The 22,230-nt window shown below is 44.1% G+C and overlaps 2 protein-coding genes across 4 annotated transcripts in view; one reads left to right on the top strand and one right to left on the bottom strand.

Annotated features, from left to right (window-relative positions):
• The window catches only part of LOC139440507 (uncharacterized), a 168,047-nt gene that overhangs the window by 940 nt on the left and 144,877 nt on the right, over positions 1-22,230 (top strand). For all 3 annotated transcript variants that reach the window (XR_011650736.1, XR_011650735.1, XM_071220195.1), the window contains exon 2: positions 3,513-3,684. Coding sequence is in view for 1 of the 3 variants with exons in the window: in XM_071220195.1 (XP_071076296.1) it covers positions 3,592-3,684 (93 nt within the window). In the remaining 2 variants the exon portion in view is untranslated. The remainder of the gene's footprint in view (positions 1-3,512; positions 3,685-22,230) is intronic.
• ACOD1 (aconitate decarboxylase 1) lies at positions 12,000-22,126 on the bottom strand. Its single transcript, XM_045201718.3, has 5 exons — positions 21,862-22,126; positions 18,223-18,384; positions 17,350-17,439; positions 15,866-16,071; positions 12,000-15,004 (listed from the first exon to the last, which is right to left on the bottom strand). The coding sequence occupies exons 1-5, from the start codon at positions 21,871-21,873 to the stop codon at positions 14,041-14,043; spliced, it is 1,434 nt and encodes a 477-aa protein (XP_045057653.2). The 5' UTR covers positions 21,874-22,126; the 3' UTR covers positions 12,000-14,040.

Here is a 22,230-nt window from a genome sequence, read left to right as displayed (position 1 = left end):
GTTGACCACCATGACCCCCTGAGTTTGGGGGTGGGAGCATCAGTGGCTTCCCTAGGCCTGCCAGGCCTTCTGAGGGCTGATGGGAAGTATCTCTGACTCCCCTTCTTACTCCCGCCCCCACCACCAAACACCTTTGCCCACTTGCTGCACCAGGCTGGGGAGTTCTGTGGAGGTTCAGGCAGGGCCCTGTTTTAACACCCACTTATCTAAGCATTTGGGTGGTTCCAATTCTAGCCCTCCTCCATGTACCACCCTTGTTCAAAATCACCAATGGCCTCTCCGAAGACCATCCAAGATGAGAGGGGACAGATCCTAGCCATGAAAGCTTCAGTGGACATCAGATTTGAAGGGCACCGGCAGGATCCCATGTGGACTAGCACTTGAAGCTGGCTTAAAAACTTAAGAAAAAGAAACAGTTCTCCCAAACAACATTGTGCGAATGAGGGGACCACACACCAGACAGTCGCAGTGGAACTTCCAGTCCTGCTCAGGACCTCCCCGAGCTGCAAAAGGAAGCTTCACGCTGACCTTGGTTGGTGGGGGATTTTCTGTCTTGGGTCTGCAGCTCTAATGGTGAGAAAGCGTTTCCTCGCATTAGCTCTAACTTAGTGTCTTACTAGCTCCCATCTGCTCTGGGCTGGTTCTGCCTTCTGTTCCTCTTGGCTACAAGCCCAGCACCCCAAGGTAAAGATGCTTCTAGAGTACTTTGCCTGATCCCTCGCTGTGCTGGTTACTTCTCTCTACCCTGTGGCTGTTAAAACCTTGAGGGCCCATTGAAACCGGGGGTCCTTATGACTTTGACTCTTTATGACTCTACTTTGTTACTGTGTTTTGGAAGAAATATTGTTTTCTGTTAATTTTGCAACTGTTTTTATCTGCCTTTTCTTCCAGGCTCATGAATGGCAGGGCAGATTTTTACAGTCCAAGCTAATTTTTACTTTCTCACTTACAGTGTGATGGTTTTAAATTATTCTTTCAGACATTTAAAAAACAGTCTGAGATGGCATTTCACAAGGCTGCCAAAGAGATCCACAGAACAAGAAGAAAGGTTAAGAGCCCGTGCTCTGGATACAGTAATTTTCTGCACTCATTTTAATGCAAGAGGTTGACAATATCTTGATATTAATCAAAACATCAACCCCCATGCCCCCCGAAAAAAGCCTATGACACAAGTTTCAACCAATACATCAATATATATTCTCCTATTTTCAGATTTTTATTGGCAGTTTCACATACCTACACCATAATTTATTTTAGGTCAAAAATAATTTAAAGAATAATTTAAGTGTGAATTTAATAAAGTTAAAAATTATAATATTCCTGTGAAGGAATTAGAAGGGGTATCTCTTTAATATACAATATTTTAAAACAACCAACCAACTCTGGAACTATAGTTAACATCTCACTTAATCCTAAATCAAATAATTTTTGATTTACTTGTTATATTAAATCTCTTAAACCAGTCTTTACAAGCTTGTATGTATTTATGGAATATGCAGGGGTGGGCAAAAGCAGGTTTACAGTTGCATCGTGACATTCTTTTGAGTTAATAAAGCTATTGTAATCATCATAACCTGCGTGTCTTTTTCCATGTGAACTGTAAACCTACTTTAGCCTAACCCTGTATTTTTTACAGTTTATTTTCAAGAAATCCAGCATCAGGATGAGAACTTCTCTTTTCTTCGTGTACGTCAAACAAAATGAAGCAATGCCTACCTTTCAATAAGAGGAAATGCACCAGTACCTAGGTTGTGACACAGCTGACTTTTACTATATTTAATTCTCCCAACAACCCTACGAAAAAGGTTACTTCCTACATTCAAACTGAGGAAATGTAGGCACAGATATCGAGTAACTTTCCCAACACACAAAGTATATGAGGTCTATCCAGAAAAAGTCCAGCCATTGTTAATATACAAAACGGCTTTCATGATATCGATGTAACCTGGCAGCCAAGGAGAGTGGACTGGAATGCACATGTGTGAACAATGATGAGTTCACTGTACTAGTCAGTGGGGGTGGTAGATGCTGTTGAGTAAGCATGTGTACTGTGTGGCTGTTGCATTCAAAATGAGCAAGTAGAGCAACGAACCTGCATCATATTTTGCTTTAAGCTTGAATATTCCTCCCTGGAAACTATGTTGATGATTCAGAATGCTGCAGCCATGGGCAACTGGTGATTGGCAGCTTCATCATGACAATGCACCTGCTCATGCATCATATCTCATGCACAGTTTTTTGGCAAAACATCAAATCACCCAGATGATAGCCCCGCTATAGCCCAGATTTGGCGCCCTGTCACTTCTGGCTTCTCTCAAAACTAAAATCACCTTTGAAAGGGAAGAGATTTCAGACCAGCTATGAGATTCAGGAAAATATGACGGGGCAGCTGATGGCGATTGGGAAAACTGTGTGAGGTCCCAAGGTGCCTACTTTGAAGGGGACTGAGGCATCATTGTCCTATGTACAATGTTTCTTGTATCTTGTATCTCCTTCAATAAATGTCTCTATTTTTCATGTTACATGGCTGGATACTTTCTGGAGAGGCCTTGTAGATCTCCAGCAGTCAGACCAGAACCTGCTTCTCAGGTTCACTATTGCTTTTCTCCTTGTCTTACTAAACCCCCATCCACTTCCTCCCCACCATCCTTCTCCTTCCCTTCTCCCCCTCTTTCACCCTCCCCTCATAAAAGAAGTGGGTGAATACGTGTGTTATTCACACACAGTTGACCCCTTCCCCTGCCTGTTTATACCCAGTTTATTCCCTCTTTCTAAATGTGGACTTCAGAGAGCCATGTAAATGCCCTTCAAGAGCTAGAATTTACCTCATGGGTTTCCAGTTTTTCATCCATGACTTACTGGGGTTTTAACTCAGAGCCCTGAGGTTGTGAGTTTTATCTCCCATTTGCTTTAGATCAGTGGCTGCCAATCCTGACGAAGATAGACTCACCAGGGGCAGATTTTACAACATTCCAATGCGCATGTCACGCTTCACTCACATGTAACTGGTTGTTTGGGCTTCCATCAACTCAGGTGATTCTAATATGTAGCCAGGGTTGAAAATCACTGCTTTAGAAAGGTTTCAAGGGCGTATTTCAGTAATTCTCTCATGTTTTTGAAAACTATATGCTCTGATCTATGAAAATGGTTCCTCTCTTCTATCTTCTTAAAAAACATATGTATGTACAGTGTATGATATATGAGATATATTTACACACACACACACATATATACATATACATATATATATTTGGAAACCAACCTCTCTTTCTGTTCTGCTTTCTTCCTGGAAGCTGCTTTATAGGTCTGTTTGTTTTCTCTAGAAGTCCCCTGCAATTTCGTTCTCGAGACTGAGCTGTAATACATACTTGTTGTTGGTGTTGGGCCTGAAAGCATATAGAATCTCTCAGTGGTTTTCTGACTTTCCGTTCCGGTTTAGGCTCTGAGATTGATTTGCTTCATTGTTTTCATAGAGGCAATGACATCATTTGTTTTTGTTTCTATTTTTGAAGGTGAAGATATTTGCTCCTAATGCCGAGCAGATGCACATGGTTAATCACTTGAAAAGCAGCCCAACAGAAGAGAAGAGAAATGTGCTGGAGGAAAGCGCCAGGAGAGCCCAGGGTGACCCACACGGTTTGGCAGACCCGAACTCCAGCGAGCTCGATGCTGTCATCATACCCGGTGAGCGAGCTGAAAACTGTGAGGCCAACTGTTCACTTTACTTGATGCTCACTGACTTCAAAATCCTCTCCCTGAAAGGGTAGCGCAGGCTCAACTCCCATTCTGAACCCTGTGTCAGGCTCTAGGTCTCCAGTTCTCAAACATGCTGCACGTGGGAATCACTCGGGGGGTTTAAAAAATGTCTAGGGCTTGGGTCACACCTGAGGCCAGTAACATCAGACTTTCTGGGTGTGAAAACAGACAATAGTACCTTCGATGCGCCCCAGGTGGCCTACTGATCGGGCAAGCCTGAGAACCAGCGCTGTGTCTGGAGTGACCAGTGGTTCCCAGGCTGGCTGCACCTGGAATCACTGGGCCAGTTCAAAACCACCCACTGCTGTGTCCCTGTGGCCTGGAGTTTGCAACTGTTAAGATTCCTAGATGATTCCCACGTGCAGACACGTTCGGGAACCACAGATCTGTACCCCGTGTTCCTAACTGGAATGGTCTATGACTTACCTGGAGATCTTGTTATATAGTGCAGATTCTGATTCAGCTCCCAGGTGACAGGCGGCGTGTGGCGTGCAGCCACACTTTGGGGCCGAGGCTCAGGAATCCACAGTGGAGGCTTGCCTGTTTCCGGACCTTTTCGGTGCAGGGATCACTTATAAATAGGTGACGACCTTTTAAAAGCAAAGATTGACTTAAAGTATAGTTGTCTTAGATATATTTAATTCCCTCCATAAGGAGCTGTATTTATATATGTATCTTTTCCAAATTAAACACGATAAAATCAATAGTATTTTGAAATTACTTTAAACGTCCACAATATTCTTGAAAGTTTTGAAGGCAATTTGGAGATGTCCCACAGTGAGAACTGGGAATCGTTATTCTAGACCAGGAGCATGTTGCTTGTGGATACTTACACACATTTATCTAAATAGGCTGCTCGTTGTATTTTACATATAAAGAAAGCTCAGATATCTATTGCTGTATAACAAACACCACTAAAATTTAGTTGCTTAAACAATAATGTATTAGCTTTCCTGGTTCTGCTAGTGGACTGGGCACGGCTGGGCCTCGCTTGAGGACCCTCATGCAGTTGAAGTCAGGGAGTGGCTGGGGCTGCAGACATCCGGTGTTTTCACTCTCATGAGTGGTTCCCGGGCTGGGATTGGCTGGAGCAACCGAGGGCTGGCTGCATGGACACGTGGCCATTCCTCACGGTTATCCTGGGCTTCCTCACAACCACAGCCCTTGGGGTGGCCGAGCTTCTTACTTGAGAGCTGGCACCCTCCATCCCAAGACCCAGGCTCTCCTCTTACAATCCAGCCACAGATGTCCCTCAGCAGCACTCTTGCCTTGTATTAACCAAAAGTGAGGCAGGCTTCAAGGAGAGGAGACTACAAAAGGGTGTGAATCATCGGGAGGCATGGTATCAGGACGGCATCTTTGGAGACTTGCTACACATTATGTATACAGGAAGCTTTAAGTATTTACTTATAAAACCCCAGAGAGAAAGAGAGGGAGTGCGGGAGGTTAATTTCACTAGAGCTGTTGGTGTTTGGAGGATTTATTCTTTTCTTCCACTGCAAATAGGATTGCCCCGAGAAAACTTCGTAAAGATGATTGCCCCAGGTCTGATGCTAAAGTTAGGGTTTTCACATCCAAGACAGTTTTACTTGTAAATCAATCCAAAAAATGGTGTGATTAAAAAAAATACTTTATTTTAGCACATAAAGATTTTTTTTCTTTTTAGGAAAAATGAAGTTATCTCACATTCTTTTTTAAAATATATAGTTCTGTTTGTATTAAACTTGAAATATTTAGCAAAAATGTGCTCCTTATAGGTATTCCAGCTGTGTCTTCAGAATATTGTGCTGTTCATGCAAAATGTTTGTTATTTTTATAATTATTAGGTTAATATAAGCCTTTTATTTCTGCAAAGCCTACTTGCTACAAGGGCTGCATGGAAACCACATAAACTTCCTATTGCCTGAGTCTTTGTTTTAGCATTTCACTTTTTACAAAAGCATCTCTGAGCAACTTTGACAAATGCAGATTGCTATCCTGACTTTTTGAAACAAAGTTAATGAATTCATCAGTGTCATTATCAATTCCAGAAGACTGAAGAAATGCATTTTTTTTTCATTCCAATCCCATGTGTTATTGCTGTCATGCCTTATTTCTTTGCTTAAGAATTACTTGTTCATGGATTCTTCTTGTCTGTTGCTCAAATGACCCCTGGCCCCCTGTCTTGCGGGTGGATGTGGGCTGGCCCTGACCTGCTCTGTCAACAGTTCCGTCAAGCACTCTTCCATCCTTCCTCCCCCGGTGCTGAAAAGCCTGTCGACTGGTGCTGAGTTTCTCTGTGCTGGCAGCTAAACCCTTCCTGCTCGTGAAGTCCCCTGGGTTAGGATAATAATGTGGATGGAGGGAAAGAAAAGGATAAAAAGCTTACTGCCGGAGAAGCAGGTTGTACAGCGCTTTCCTACTTTCTTGCCTCCAAGAAACTCTGTCGGTGTAACTGCTTTTCTGATAGCTTAACAAATTAGCTTTCAGTAAGGGGCTGTGGTATTTGGTGATTGGCATTAGGGTGGGGGTGGGAATGGTAAAGGCGTGGTGACTTAAGGTGATGGGACCAGAAGGCTTTGAATCAGACAGAACACATATGCTTCAAAATACCATATTTTGCCGTGTATAATGCACACCCACGTTTTGGCTGTCAGGCGCCTAAGAAACGCTCCCTCCCACTCCAACACTCTTCTCCCATAGGTTTGTTGATGCAGACCAAGCCGCTGTTGGAAGCAGCAGCTGCGGGAGGTGAGTTCTGCCAGGATGCAGCCGACAACATGGGGTGGCCTATGCTCTCAGGGAGTGGCCCTTCTGCGTGAATTCTGGAGGGAAGGGGGAGAATGGTGGAGTGTGTTTTATAACGCACTTGACAAATGATGCTTTAATTATAATATTTAGAAGAAATAATTCAAGTAAAAATATTTTTGCTCCAACCAAATGAATCACACACTCTTATCACATGATGATAGGTACTTGCAGTGTGATCTTGACTCACAGATGAAAGAGCCACTATTGACTTACTTAGACACACAGTGTTTCTATACAAGCACATTTTCATTTTTTATGTTTTAAAGTCAGAAGCAGCACTGTTATGCCGTGTCTGAAAACAGATGGGCATTGAGCTGTTCCAGAGGCTTTTTCCTGGTTGGCTCCTATATGGCAACCAACTGTAACTGGGGTGGGCTGACTTTTTTTTTTCCCTTTATTTTATAGTTTTTTTTTTTTGTTATCAAAATGTTATAACATTATTTCTTTTCTGGTTTTATTTTATTAAATTTATTGGGGGGACATTGGTCAATAGGATCATATAGGTATGGCTTGTTTTTACTAATAACTACAACAAAAAGCAGGGAGAATTTTTTTAAGTGACATGATGATATTTGAATGTTGGCTTCTGCATTTACATCTGAACTAGATGACTAGACTAATTTTCATCATGTCTGGGAATGTATTTATTCTGGTCTTTGATTTAGGTAAAGCAGGGTACTTTTAAAAAAGTTCCTGTGGCCCTGGCTGGTGTGGCTCAGTGGATTCAGTGCCAGTCTGTGAACCAAAGGGTCGCCTGTTCGATTCCCAGTCAGGGCACATGCCTGGGTTGTGGGCCAGGTCCACAGTAGGGGGTGTGTGAGAGGCAACCACATATTGATGTTTCCCTCTCTTTTTTCCTTCCCTCCCCCTCTCTGTAAAAATAATAAAATCTTTAAAAAAACAAAAATAAAAAAGTCACTGGGTATCATACATTCTTTTGATGTGCTATATAGCCACCCAGAGTTTAGCAAGAGCCAGAGTAGCCGCTCTGAAACGCACATCTGCTTTGGATGTCTTTTGAACGGTCACTTTCTGTGAACTGTCCCTTTGCTGTTCTCTTCATGCGGGCAGGAGAAGAGGGGAACCGAGGAGCAGTTTCACTAATGAGTGGCGAAAGAACGTCAGTGTTGCAGATAGGTTACCTATTTGTGGGAGGAGAGCTCACATGTGTGTATACGCACACGTGCACGCCTCTGCTGGAAGGAAAGCAGCATGTCTTGTGCAGCGCCACAGGTCTTTGGCGTTCCAGCTTGTTGTATGGTGGCTCAGGAAGAACTGGGAGCTATGAATCCCACTTAATGAAGGCTCACGGGCATTGGACTCTCTGGCCAGTGAACCCAGCTCAGCCCCCTGAAAGCCCAGCATGGGGGCAGAGCACGTTCCGACTCGTATTTACTTATTTGCTTGTCTCTCACACACACTACATTGTAAGTTCACATTTGTAAGGGGGTTTTGCTTATTTTGCTCACTGCTCTATCACCTGGGTCAAAAACATGCTCTGGCACACACTAAGCCCTCAATATACATTTATTGAATTGAATGGATGCCCACAATTAACTCAAATCCCCGAGAAGGCCCCTCGGCATCAGCTATCACAGACCTTATGCTGGTCTCAGATAAGGTAAGGGACTTATCTGACCGTCTTATCCGTTTCAGGTATAGCCTTCCAAGTAGAGTTGTTATAACATGCATTTTAAATTCTGTTTAGATTCACATATTCTCAGTTTCAGTGCCTTGGTTAAAATCACTGTAGCTCTTGGGCCTGTGACCGCTGCAAGCCTCCTGGGGCGTCAGTTTCAGTTAATCCTGTGGTAGAACACACAGTTTACAGAGCTCACGTGCTGCGGAGCAGAGACGATTGCTAAAGTGGAAGCAAAGCCCAATTTTTCTGTATCATTTTTTCTACCTAGCAAAACTGTACAAACAGGAAAGAAAGACATTTCAGGATGGGGAAAGCCGTGCAGAAAAGAGGTAACAAGGGCAGGCCAGTGGCTCCTATCTTTGCTAGGGCCTGTTTATAAATTTGGTCCTCGACTGGCATCTGGGAACTTGGCACTTGACCCACTCTCTGGCTTATAAAACTGGTTCACTTTGCCTAGACTGTGCAAACACTGCGAATGACCCTGAACCCCTGCCTTCCTTTTGTGACCTGGGAATATGACTGTCACTGGCAGAGGGTGCCTGTATGGCCAGCCACTAATGAAGACACTGGGCGCTAAGTCTCTGCCCAGGGCAGAAACATTGTACAGTCAGCCCTCCATACCTGTGGGTTTTGCACCTGTAGATTCAAACAACTGTAGACCAAAAATATTTGGAAAAAAAAATCCTGGGAAGTTCCGAAAAGCAAAAATTTGAGTGATGTGTAAGCACGCTCACCTGTGGCCTGAGAAGGTCAGGCCAGTTCCCAGCCCGCCAGAGTGCTCACGACCCAGTCAGGCCAGTTTCCAACCCTCTGGACTACCTATGACTCAGTTGTCCTGGCTCGAGTGGTAGCTTGAGGCTTAATCTAAACTCTCCCTCACCTTGCACAATAGACATCTGGTGCCAGCTGCAGTGACCCGCAGTCAGACTGACCCTCCTGCACCTGGGAACGGTCCGGTCCGCCCTTCACCTAACCCTTTGTCCCAACTCACATCCTGGAACCCTGAGGCACCCGCCTGGAAGAATAAGAGACTAACTCCTTCCCTATTCCCTGACAAAACCCACACTTTTTCTTTTAAAAACCTCACTCTTGCCTCCCCCTGGTGCTGCAGTGGACCCCAACTCAAATAAAGCCGCAAGCTCAGCATCAAATAAAGGCGCTTGGATCAGATCATCCGGTCCCCCCGCCTCTATTTCTCATGCATTTCTAATAGCCTATATGCAAATACAGGTTACATGCAAATACTACGCCATTTTATATAAGGGACTGAGCATCCTTGGAGTTTGGTATTGTGGGGAGGTCCTAGAATCAATCCCCATGGATACCAAAGGACGATTGTACACACTGTATTGAATTTTCACTGCTGGAGAAAGGAGCAAATCATGTGTCTCCTTGCTGGAAGGACTGGTCATCGAAAGCCTGTGCATGGATTTCTCCAGACTCTGCCTGTAGCTTTTTATCTTGTTGATTCTGCCATGCATCCTTCACTACAGTATAATAAACCTTAGCCATGAGTACAAGTGTGAGTTCTTTTGGTGAGCACCCGAATGTGTGGTCTCGGGGAATCCCCCAAACATGTACAATAGCCAGTACTAGGGTTCCTCAGAGCTGGCAAAGCTTTGTCTGGGCGGAGTCAGTTTGACTCAGGGCCTGGGATATGTGCCCACGATGCAGAAACACAGGGAGGAAGCTGCAATGAACCTCTCTCTGTGTGAGCTGGGCCTTTGTCCCAGAGTCTAAGCATGGGTTTTGTCCCCAGTGGTCTGGCCAGACCTACATGGAGCACTCCGTTCTTGGTCTTCGGCCCCTTGGAAGTAGGAGACAAAGGGCTCAGCTTTCCCTCTCCCATCGCATCAAAAGGTCTCCACTCGCACTGTGGCTCAAAAGTGCCCTTGCTTTTGACCTTCATGGGAGGGAACCATCTAGAAAGGAATGTGGGGAGCCAAGCTCACCCTCCCTCCTCTGTGTTTTTGTATGTGGCACTGTGGGGGTGGATAGTGTGCAGGGCTGCCAGGGAGGAGGATGCTTAGGTACTTTCCACTGACCCACATTCCCTCAGAGGTTCTCCCTGCCCTCAGCTTAGTGGGCATGAACCGATCTCAAGGTTTCCTTGAGCGCTGTTAGCCCCACAGGAGAGGATGTCTTCCCCAACTCCTGCTGTCACTCTGACGCATTGCCAGGGGTGTTAAAAGATAAACTAAGGCATAATAACATTTTTAAGAGTTGGAGCACAAATTGATTCCACTTGGGCAGCATCCAGTCCAGCAGGTAAAAAGGAGCTCCAATGAGCTTACAAAATAAAAGACTTTTGTAGGCAGAAGGGAGCGGGAACAGGACGTTCTGCTTGGCAGAAAAGCAGGGCGGTTATTGCAAAGTTACCTTCCTTTGGGGGATAGCAGGAGTCTTAACAGGCAGATGACTCAACCAATGCTGACCTGGAGATTCCTGGTTGATTGCATCTCTGGGAGGGGTGAAACTGTAATCAGTTTGGTGACACAGGGCTCAGCATAAAAGTGACTCCACTTTGGGTCTGTTGTCTTGTTTTTAACGGGTTATTCCAAGGTATTATGAATGGCCCTCAGCTCTTGCCCCTAGAAACTTCTGAAACACACTAAGACAGGATAATAAGTAAATTTTATCTCAAGGCCATAACAGAAGCCACCTCTTCTTCCTTCTCCTTTATCAGCTGTGTTCAAACAAACTCATCAGAATCCACATGCTGCGTCCTGTGGAATAATAGTGTAATCCGAGTAACACAGAGCCAGCAGTAGAAAAGCCTACACATCTCTAAGTTCTGCTTTTGCAGCATCCTACACATCTTGATATGAGGTGTTTTTCTTACTGGTTAGTTCTAAATATTTTATAATTTTCATTATAATTTCTTCTGTGACCCAGGACTTATTTAGAGCAATGTTTATTTCCAAACATCTCAGGCTTTTCTAATCGTCTTTTTTAATATTGACTTTTTTAAACTTCATTGCATTGTGTTTGGAGAAAATAATATATATGGTTCAATCCTTTGAAAAGTTGCTGAGGCTTGTTTCACACTCAGCATATGGTCCACTTTTATAAGAGTTTTATGAGATTTTTAAAAATTGTGAATTCTGGAGTTGGGTTGGGTGCAGAATTCTGTGTGTGTCCCTTAGATAAAATAGTTGATTGTGTTTGAATCTTAGATAGTCTATTTATTCCCTTGAAATATCAATTACTGAGAAAGAAATGTTAACATTTTCTCAGTATGATGTTGGATTTATCTATTTCTCCTTGCTGTTCAATATTATTTAGATGCATATAGGTTTAGAATTATTTTAGTTACCTTATGATTTAAATTTAGTGTTATTATTATCATTATTATTATTATTATTATTATATTTATTTCTAGCAAAGCTTTTTGCTTGAATTCATTTTGGTCTAATCTAATATTAGCATTTATTCATTCAAATAAACTCTTTCTTTCATTTCATTAATACTCCATCCATATTTTCCCCATCTTTTTACTTTCAACTTTTCTGTGTCCTTATATATCTTGAATAAAGTATATAACTGGATTTTTTTAAAAAAAGCCTTCTTATGACACCAAAACCAGGAACAGTAAACTTTTTAAAATGTGGTAAAATGGACTTGATCAGAATTTAAAACTTTTGCTCTTCTCTTTTAAAAATTTATTTTTATTGTATTTTTTCCATTGCCATTTACCCCCCTTAACCTCACCACACTGTTGTCCATGTCCATGAGTCCTTTTTCCTTTATGCTCAACCCCTGCACCTCCTAACCCCCCTCTACCCATCCCCAACCCCCACCCCCAGAGAGACCAATAGAAAACACAAGCCACAGAATGGGGGAAAATATTGCAAAGCATATATCTGATAAAGATATTATACCCAGAATATATAAATATGTCTTAGAACTCAATAATAAGATAAGCTAATTGAAACAATTGGCAAAAAGGGGGAAGAATTAGTCATGAAGGAAATGGAAATTAAAAGCACAATGAAACACTACTACACACTCACTAGACTCGTTAAAATTTTAAAACCAACAGTTCTAAGGGTTGGTGAGGATATGGAGAAACCGGGACTCTTAGACATTGCTGGTGGAAACACAACACGATAGAGCAGCTTTGGAAAACAGTATTTAGAAGTTACACATGCACTTACCAGATGACCCCGCATTCCCATTCCTAAGTATTCACCCAGGAGAAATGGAAAGACATGCCCACAGAAAGACGTGTATCAGATTGCTCATAGAAGCATTATTCGTAACAGCCCCAAATGGGAAACAATTCAGCTATTCTGTAACTGATGAATGGGTAAACAAAATGTAGTACATTCATACAATGGAGTGCTATTTAGCAATGAAAGGGAATCAAGTGCCCTGGTACGTGTGTGGAAAAATCTTAAAACTGTTTTGCTAAGTGAAAGAGTCAGATACGTAAGATTGCATATTGTATGAGTCCATTTGCTATAGAACATGTCTGGAGAAGACAAAACTATTAAGATAGAAAGCAGATCGTTGCTGGCTGAGGGCGGGAGGGGAGTGGGATTGATTGCACGCAGCTGTGAAGAATGTTGTGGAGGGATGGGAGTGCCTCAGAACTGGACTGTGGTGGTGCTGGCACAAACCCCTGAGTTTACCAGAACTCAGTGAGCTGTACGCGTAAAACGAATGGATGAATAGTATGTAAAGTAGATGTTAACAAACTACGAAACATTTAAAAATGTGTTCATAGTCTGTCTTTTTAAGCAGGAGCATTTAGTCCATTTGCCGTTTTGTTATTATAGATATATTTGGATTTTTTCTCTAATTATACATGTTCTGCCATTTCTATATTTCTTCCACCCCCATTCTTGCTTCCTGTGGGTTATTTTTTTCCTAATGGCATATTTCTCTCTATTAACCTAGAAGTAATATATTCTACTGCTTTTTTGTAATGGTTACCCTAGACATATCAACATGTATACTTTCAAATCAAAGGTTAGAGTTAATAGCTTTGCCCTTTTCTTGGACAACACAGGAATTTAGACCATACTAACTATAACATAACTATAATAACTGTCTGCTAATGTTGTAATTTTGAAGCCCATAAGATATTTTATTATTTTATGCAGTCAATATGTATTTAACTATAGATATGTACAGTTTTTGTGTTGTCAGTCTTTCTTGTATCTCAGACTCTCTGTTCATTATCTACTTCTCAGAAGATTTGTTGTAATGCAAGGTGACATGTTGTCACGAAGAGCATGGCTCCCAGAGCCAAACTGCTTTGTCTTTCAGACAGCTCTTTGTTTCTGCTTTACAAATAGCGAGACTAAGGCAGAAGGGTACTCTGACACATGCCCTGGATGGCATCTAGGATGTCGCAGAGGCAGAATTTGAACCCCCTAAGCCCTAACCTTTAAACCCAACAGCAGTCCCTGCACTGTGCAGAGCTTCTAATAAGCCATGATCTGAGAAAGCTGTTGGTGGCACAACAGACCAGAGGCCCCTTCTCCACTGTCAGCAAACATACGTACAGGTTCAACTTCCTCCCACGGCTTGAGGTTAATGAGGTTCATAAAAGTCCTCTGAAGAGATTAATTATATAAGCAGGTCACAGGTGATTTGAAATTCAGCTTTATGAATGCTTATAAAATCACTTGCTCTGTGTTTCTTACATATGCATTATTTTGCTCTAGACCCATGGAACAGTCTTGCAAATTTACAGGTCAAGCATCCTTCTCTATGTACAACCAGCTCCGTGTCTGCACTCTCTCCATTCCGCTGCATTCTCTTCTGAGCTGACCACGAGCAGATCATTGAGCACCCCCCAATATAAAGTCACTTAGATGATGGTAAACCTCAGGGAGACTGTGTTATGAAATTGTTAAATGCTCGATAGACTGTGACACCATCTCTGATGGGGAGGGTCCTTTCAGAAGTGTGGTTAACACAGAACAGTCCTCGAGATCTTCCAGGTTGTCCACTGTCTCTATAAGTCTTTCTACTGTATCACAGGACAGTGTCCTGGCGGCATTGGCTCTGAACTTGGCCTGTAGGTCTTTCTGGCTCAGTGGCTTCCGCCAGTGACCGTAGAAAGTATCAGAGCGCTCTGTGAAGGTGGCTCCATCCTTGAGGGTGACACTTACCTCGCAGTATAATGTGTTGAAGTTTGGCAGGTTGTCCCGAGGGTGCTCCAGTTCCACCTTACAAAGCAACTCTCTCACCTGTGGCCTGTGGATCTGGCATCTGTGGAATGATGGGACAGTGATGCTGCCATCAAGCAGCATGGCACAGGCCACATACTGGAAGGAGTGACGGGCTTCGTGCTCTGAGTCTGGGAAAGGCCGGTTTACATACTGGACGTCTGGAATTCTGAGCACGATTCGTTCGATGTGGTCACTGGGAAGCACTGCTCTGTCTGGTGCGAGGCGCTTTCTCACGGATGCAGCTGCGTCTGCCACCCAGTGGGTGGCCAAGTGTGAAGGGAAACTCTTGAAAGCCACATCCTGCTGGTCCAGGAGCCAAGTATAGGAATCTAGGTTTGGAAGGACTTTGGGGGAATAGTTGGCATAGAAGGCCCCAAATCCCGTCTGCATGTCCAAGGCCTGCTTGTTTGCTTGGAGACCCAGCATTGCCAGGAACACAGCTTCGATCCCATGCCTGGCGGCATTGCCCATGTGAAGAGGCTTGGTCTGAGTGGCAGCATTTGCCATGGGTGCCCCCGCATGAGAAACAGCAATAGCCAAGGCCTCCTGGCACTCTGTCGTGCTGAGCCCTAAAATCTTGGATGCAGCAGCAGCACTACCCAAAGTTCCTACCACGGAGGGGGGGTGGAACCTAAAAAGCAAAAGCAAAGAGTTGGAGATTTACAATCCTCAACCACCAGGAGGCAGGGTGTGTAGTGAGTGATCAGGAGCTTAGATAATGGACATACTGTCTGCCTGGGTTTGAATCTCAGCTCTTCCACTTATTAGCTGAGTGATCTTGGAGAAACTTCTGCAACTTCTCTGTACCTATTTTCTGTAACATAAAATGGTGATAATAATAGTATCTATCTTACAGGATTTTGTGACTTTTGAATGAATTCATATGCTTACAGTGGTGCCTGAGATACAGTAAATTCTTTATAAGTGATACTTTTGCAATTATTGGAGAAAGGCAAAAGTTGTTGATTGCTGAAAGTCCATGTAAGTAACCATAAAATTAAGGGCCTTGTAGAAACTGTGAAAGTTCACTCGGTATTCAAATTTATGCTTCTCTTCTGCAGACTGGACCACGTGGCATATGATATGGCCAGCATTTGACCACTTTTGATCTATGGGTTGAATAGTCAGGTTTAGGATGTTCTGAATGTTCTCATTAGTCTGAAGAACGCTAACACCTATCAAAGTAGATTCTGCTTTGATGGGATCAGGAATATTCTCGGTACCCACAGGTGCCAGAATGACCTGAGTCACCCTGGGATGAGAGACCCCAGTGTATTTCATGGTCCAGGTTGGCTTTCTAAACCCAAAGGAGACTTTCCATTAGCACTTCTGAAGCCATACCTTTGACATATGACTGGTGACCTGACTTGTCTGCTAGCACAAGTGTTAACATCTTCAACTGGGCTAACCTTTCCGTCAGCGCTTCAGGAGTAGTGATTGACAGATGAAGGGGAATATGGCTGTCTCTCTGTGGGGCAAATATTTTCCATACCTTTTTGGTATGTCACTGGCTTCCTCGGAGAAATCCAATAATCGGCCTTGCACTTCAATCCCAACATTGAAAGCAAGCAGTAGGTCAAGGCCAGACAACTTTGGACTTGGAGGTAGGGCTTCTGATAAGGCCATGAGGACGGGAAGGACAGCTCCGGAAGGGTGGGTGGCAGGATACCACGTGTCGTCAAAATCCATCGAGTGAATCTATGTAAACAGACATAAACGACAACCAAAAACCAAAATGTATTTCCTGGAATGCAATGGCTTTGGGGTCAATAAGAGTTTAGTTTAGTAATTACCTTGTTTGATGTGAGATTTTTAGATTTGATTCTTTGGAAATGAAAACCTGCAAACTGGTTGTGATTCTTGATCACATAGCTGGGCACTGGACCAGCTGCCCTCTGCCAAGAGCGGGCAGTACCTCAGGGAGAAGCTGGTGAGCCCCAAGGAGTTTGGGGCTCACTCAGGTAACCAGGTCTCTGCCACAGCCCCTGAAAAGATCTATATTCACCTTATAAACAAAGCTGTGGAATTGAGTGGCTGCTCCTCATTCCCCGTCCCTTCCTCCGCCACCCCTCAAACAAGTCACACTAACACTTTAATGCCATTTATTCCATATCAGGCCATATGTTTTTGTACCTTTTATTATGAAATAATTTTAAACTTTTGGAGGAGTTGTAAGAATTCTTGAACCAAGATTATATACTAAGCTATATTTTAAGATCATTATTTTCTGCTATAAGGTTTTATTCCTCTTTATCCCAGCCACTTGCATTTTCCTTATATGAAATAGTAATCATGAGAAGTTTATCTAAAAGTGGATTTTTGTGTTTATTGGATGTGGCTGGTGTATTTTCCACTGCTTGCTGGACATTTATTCCTGGACGCACCATTGGGCTTGGCTTTGATGAGCTGCTGTCCCCAAAACCATAAATATATCTCAGAAACCCCAGCACATGTCCAAATTATATCCGTGTATTACCCTTGACACACAGAAAAAAAGCTTCAACATTGTCAGATGAGAAATGCTGATTTTTGGTTCAGAAAATATAATAGATACCATATAGCTGTTATTTCTCTCTCAATATTCATTAAGTGAATGAATGACAGCCTGGTTACTGGGTAGAAAGTGGTACCGACCACAAAAATAAAAAGGAATTGAGAAGGAACTAAGTGTGGATATTGGGTTTTATGTTCTCTGCTTTATGCATTCAGAGTATGGAATTGAGATGCCTTAGAGGGGCTTTATCTAAACTCTGTCTTACTTCCTTCACGTCACACGCTATCTGGAAAACGTAAATTCACCATTGAAGCATGAAAACTGAAATTGTTTTATAGAAGAGAAGGCAGGCCACTTCACCTCTATAAGTTCAGTGATGTCATCAATAAAACATGAAAGTAGGGGTGGTTTCTGAGATATTTCTTGACTCCAAAAATTAGCACACTTGTCTAACAGTTGGAAAGACATGGAAAGCTCCTTACAGCCACACCATTAACCAAAGCCGCATACGTCGGCGGGAGCCTCAGGGCTGGCCGGCCCCAGACAGTGCTGGACACGTTGGAACTGTAGATCTGGAACAAGAGAGTGTCAGTCAGTGTCACAGGGCTCAGAGTGTGAGCAGAGCATGCCCAGTCCCCGTTTCAAGAGCCATGCTTCAGCTTTGGAGGCATTATGTTAATAGTCCTCATTTGAACTCTTTGTGTTATGCTAGACCGAAGCCTTAACCATTGGATTCATCTCTTCCTTGTAGAACAACACAACTTTCTCCATGGAAGTGAGAGGAGACTGCACTGCTCAGTCCCAGCCCGGGATTCGTAAGTGCTCCAGGGAGCGGCGTCTGAATCCACTCTCACACACTCCTTGTGGGTGAGTGCTAGCTGTCTCACCCATAAGTGGGGTGAACTAGCTGTCGGTACCAAGCACGTCCTTTGGAAAGTGGACACTGTTTCTCCCACAGACACAGCCACCCTCTGCTCAGATGCTGGCCCTTCCTATTCTCCAGACACTCTCAAAGTCTTTGCATGAATGAATCATTAGGGGCAGGTACTGTTCCTTCTAAGACTCTCAGATAAAAAGTGCTGTTAGTCCTAATAGCAATAAACTATGAGACCTTACTAGTGTTGAGACTGGTCTTCAAGACAGTGACTTAGTAAAATCATGGGTGAGCATTAAAACTCAGGCAATGGAGCATAGAGATAGCATGAAACTGTATACAGCGATGCTCTTACACCAAGCACCACCCCTAAAATGAAGAGCGGAGCAGTGGAACACACACACACACACCGCTGGGCACACTCACGGGCACCCCTGAGTGCACACCCGCTTTATCGCTAAAGTAGCCACGAGCTTCTTACTTTACTATATTCGCTGGCTTTGTGAAACACTTCCGTTCCGGTTCCCAGGAACCCGACGCCCAGAGTGTCCAGAATCATCCTCTTGCTCCTCTGAACAACGCGGTCCGTCAGGTGCCCCGCTGTCAAGCCGTGGATCACTCGGGCGAAGCTTTCTGTGACAGACTTGAAAGGGACGAGTGTCAGAGCAGCGCCCCACTCCCTTCGTATTTGTTCCTTCCTTGGCGTGTGAGGGCTGGAGGTACTTCTATGTAAAGAGTTTACTCTACCAGAGGGAACCCAATCAATCAAATTGAGTTCAGTGTCTAAAAAATGATGTGTGCCTACTCATGTGAGAAAAAGGGAAGTGGAAATTCACAGCAGCCAGTTTCTGTCCTCAGTCAAGTGGAGGACACAGAGAAACAAGCAGATGATGACACCAGAGTGTGGTGGGGGTGAGGGTGGAGGGAAGCACAGGGAGTTGAGGGCCAGAGGGCCAGGGCGGAGGGTGGAAGGGAGGGACATACTTGGGCGGGGTGGGTGGGCAAGCGCGTTCAGACAGCTGGCAACTGTCATTTTAAGTACATGCCAGGTGTTGTGCTAGCCTTGTAGAATCGGCATCCATTTAATACCTTAAAGTCTCTAGGTAGGTATTATTGTGAGTTCCAAGCAGAACACAGGGTTCTGTGCTTTCTTTAGGGTTTCTTCTTACTTTTTACAGCATGGCTACTCGGGAAGTTATCAGTCAAAGTACACTTGAGACCCACTGCTTGCCCTTTTTGTTGGTGGATACCTGGAGGCAATGATACCTGAACTGGTTATTAGGAACACTCTTGGGAGTCAGCCAGGTGAAAGTGCTGGGGATGAGGATGAGGGTTAAAGGCAAAGGTAGAAGTGTGGCCCGGGCTTTGGGAGTGTGAGGTAGGGCAGTGTGTTCAGCAAACTCCAGCTGCAGAACTGCCTGCAGGGGTCAGAGGTGAGAGGGAGAACAGATTTGCCAGCTAGGACTGAGTGATGAATGTTACATTTTGCTAAAGACTGTGACTTCAGTGGGGAGCCATAGTGCTGTCTTAAGAAAGTTAGGGATATGATCAGAACTGTGTTTTGGAAAGACTTCTGTAGGCAATCCCGTAGGGGAGGAATCTGAGATGGGAAGACAAGGGCAGGTAAGAGACTGCTGTAGTAGCTCAGGTTCGGGGTCGGGACACAGCAGTGCCATTTGCCAAGGGAGGGAACACAGGATGAGGAGCAGACTTTTGGGCAATGCTGATGGACTCATTGTGAACTTGTTGAATGAAGTGCGTGTGGCCATTGTGGTGGAGAAGACCATTCTGCTTCGAACCCACAAATCAGATAATGAAAACCTGCAGGGTTGTCTGCATTGCATAGGCAACACAGTACTGTGCAGCCCCTTTAGATATCAGGCTCTTCAGTGCATAGACAATGATTTTATTTCCTACACATCTTAAAAGAGAACACCTATTATGTACATTTAAAAACATCCACTCTGTAATGGTGTCAACAATAAAGAAAACAATTTTTTAATTAAAAAAAGAAAACATTTAGTTTCCCAATTTGGTTTTCCAATTATTTGGAGAAATAAAATAGTTTATATTTGCCTGAAAAACAAAAAATAAGAAGACATCCACTTTTAAGTGTGTTTACTACATGCCTAGTGCTTAGGACCACTCAGTGCACGTCAGGTCTCTTCCCTTGCCTGTGCTGCGTCGTTGCACAACTCACTGTGTCTTTCTGAGAATCGCATGCCTTGTTTTCCAGCGTTCGCTGCAGGGGGAAGGGTTGTTGGGAGAGGGGATCCAGGTGTCTGGGATGCTCTGACACGGAGTTCAGTGCCCAGGCAGCGACCCAAACATGCAGCCCATGCCCAGCTGAGCATCCTTCAGCCTGGCCCCTGCCTGGTCCCGCATCTTTAAGTCTCCAGATTTTCAAGCCAGGAAAGCCCTGCCACTTTCAGAAGAATGGGCTCCTTTTTATGGCTCCAAAGCTTTGTTATAAAGGTGAATGGGATGCGCTCTCCCTCCTAGGAGCACCCCTGCGCCCTTCCCTTCCCCTGCTTCTTCCCTCCCTTAGGGTTGAGGAGGCGTGCACCTCCTCAACCCTAAGGGTCCCCATGAGATTTGCACGCAGGGGAGCAATGGGCAGCAGCTTACCCCCTGATCCTGACTTCCTCCTTTTTCTCTGACTTCCCAGTGAGCTAACAGCAGCCCCTCCTTGGCTCACTTCTTCCCTATAACATTTCTAGGAGCCAAAGAGGGAGCCCTGCCTGAGCTTTCCTGTTGCTCTTCCTATGCTAAGCCCTTCCTTGTTTCACTGCCCTTGTTTCACTTTCATAAATATCCTCTCAAAATCACCCGGACTCGTTGTGCAATCCTTCCTGCACAAAATCAGGAACACACATGCTGCTGGCCAGCCTGAGCAGACCCGCTCCAGGCCCATTCCTATCGGTAACAGTAATCAACCAGGGACACAGCATACTTCTTTCAGAACCAACACACACACACACACACACAGACAAAGGTGAATGAGTTGGGGGTAGGAGGAAGCAGGGTGAAGGTTGCTAGGAGAGAGAAAGGCTGCTGGCATAGAAGTTTCTGATTAAAATGGAGAATAACAGTAACTCTGATTTTCATGCTGCTGAAAACCTGGATAAACATCCTCAGGGGCAGGGTGAGGGAAGGATGAAAGAGAATTTGTTTGATGATTGCCAAGTAAAACAGTTGCCAGTACTGGCTGGATCCCTTGTTCCAAGCAAAACTGCCTCTTTTCAACCTCTCACCCCACAGGCGGGGGCAGTTAGAGACTGGCTGTTCCTCTGTCTCTTCAGGGTCAGACCTGAGCTGGGAGTGCCTGACGCTGAAACGTGTAATCCTAGGGGCATGTGCTGGGGGGGCGTGGAAGGTGATTGTGGTGTTCATCCCTGGGATCCCATTGTGCCAGCGACTTGTGAAAGTAGAGCTGTCATGAAAATATGGGGAAGCTGGGGGATCCCCTGACAATCACCCTGCATGGCAGAGAGCAAACACCCTCTTCCTGGGCCCTAGGAAAGGGAGCGTGACGCGGTAGACTTGCAGCTGCTCGGCTGTCTGCACACTTGTGCCCATCATTTCTAAAGTACCGTTTTGGTCTTCTTGACTTTCTCCTGGTGTTTACATCTCTCTTTAGTAAAACGCTGTGATAATATACACAATAAGGCAAAATATGCAGTCATTTAATAAATATCTGTGGCACTGTGCTAAGGTCCCTAGAATAACAAACCGAAATGTTATGGTTCTTGCTGCAGAAAGCTCATCTTCTCTAGGGGACAGAGGACAGCAAACAGATGATTCAAAATGCAGCCCAGGAATGCCAAAGTCGACACACACACAGCTAGGAGGTTAACATTCAGTGAACTTACGATGACTCACTTTCCTAATTTTATACAACACAATCACGTCTATTATTGGTAAAATACTGATAAAAAACAAGGTGCAGTTAATGAGATAGCCTAGACACTATGAGAATGAGTATGAGATATGAGTAAAATGCAATTTTTGAGGTAGAGGCAGAGAGCTCTTAAAAAGGAGAGGGCAACGGAGGAAATTGAGAAAGGAAGAGGCAAGCTAGAAAATCAGTTTCAATAAGCCACATGAAATGCAACAATACCTTGAGCTTCATGGTTTGAAGAAGAGGCTTGTCTCAGGAGTGAACCCGAGGAGTAAACTATTTTCTGTGCGATTGCCTTTTATACCCTTCACGTCTCTCAAACATAGTCTCTTTGTTCTAACCCTAAAATTCCTGCTATTTCAACACTTCCCAGCTAAACTTATTTTGAGGAACCAAAGACTTCAAGAGAGGTAATGAATGACCTAGGGTCACGCCTGACCATAAAGAATAGTAGTCCTGATGCAAGACAGTCTCTGTGTAATCAAGAAAATGATTAACTGTATGCTGGCTTTGGGGGGGGCAGCATGCAGCTACTGCTATTACAGATCCTTTCTCCTTCTAAACCTCTTCTGCTTGGTTCAGAACTTC

The sequence above is a fragment of the Desmodus rotundus genome, chromosome 13 (assembly GCF_022682495.2).
Source record: "Desmodus rotundus isolate HL8 chromosome 13, HLdesRot8A.1, whole genome shotgun sequence".
Lineage (NCBI taxonomy): Eukaryota > Metazoa > Chordata > Mammalia > Chiroptera > Phyllostomidae > Desmodus > Desmodus rotundus.
Note: the sequence above shows the minus strand (reverse complement) of the source record. Positions and strands in the feature narration are given on the sequence as shown.

Coding starts and splice junctions, on each gene's coding strand:
- ACOD1 (XM_045201718.3), bottom strand. Junction 16,072..17,349: donor CTTTGGTTAATGGTGTGGCT/GTAAGGAGCTTT, acceptor CTGTTTACATAG/ATTCACTCGATGGATTTTGA. Junction 15,005..15,865: donor GCCAGTGACATACCAAAAAG/GTATGGAAAATA, acceptor TTTGCTTTTTAG/GTTCCACCCCCCCTCCGTGG.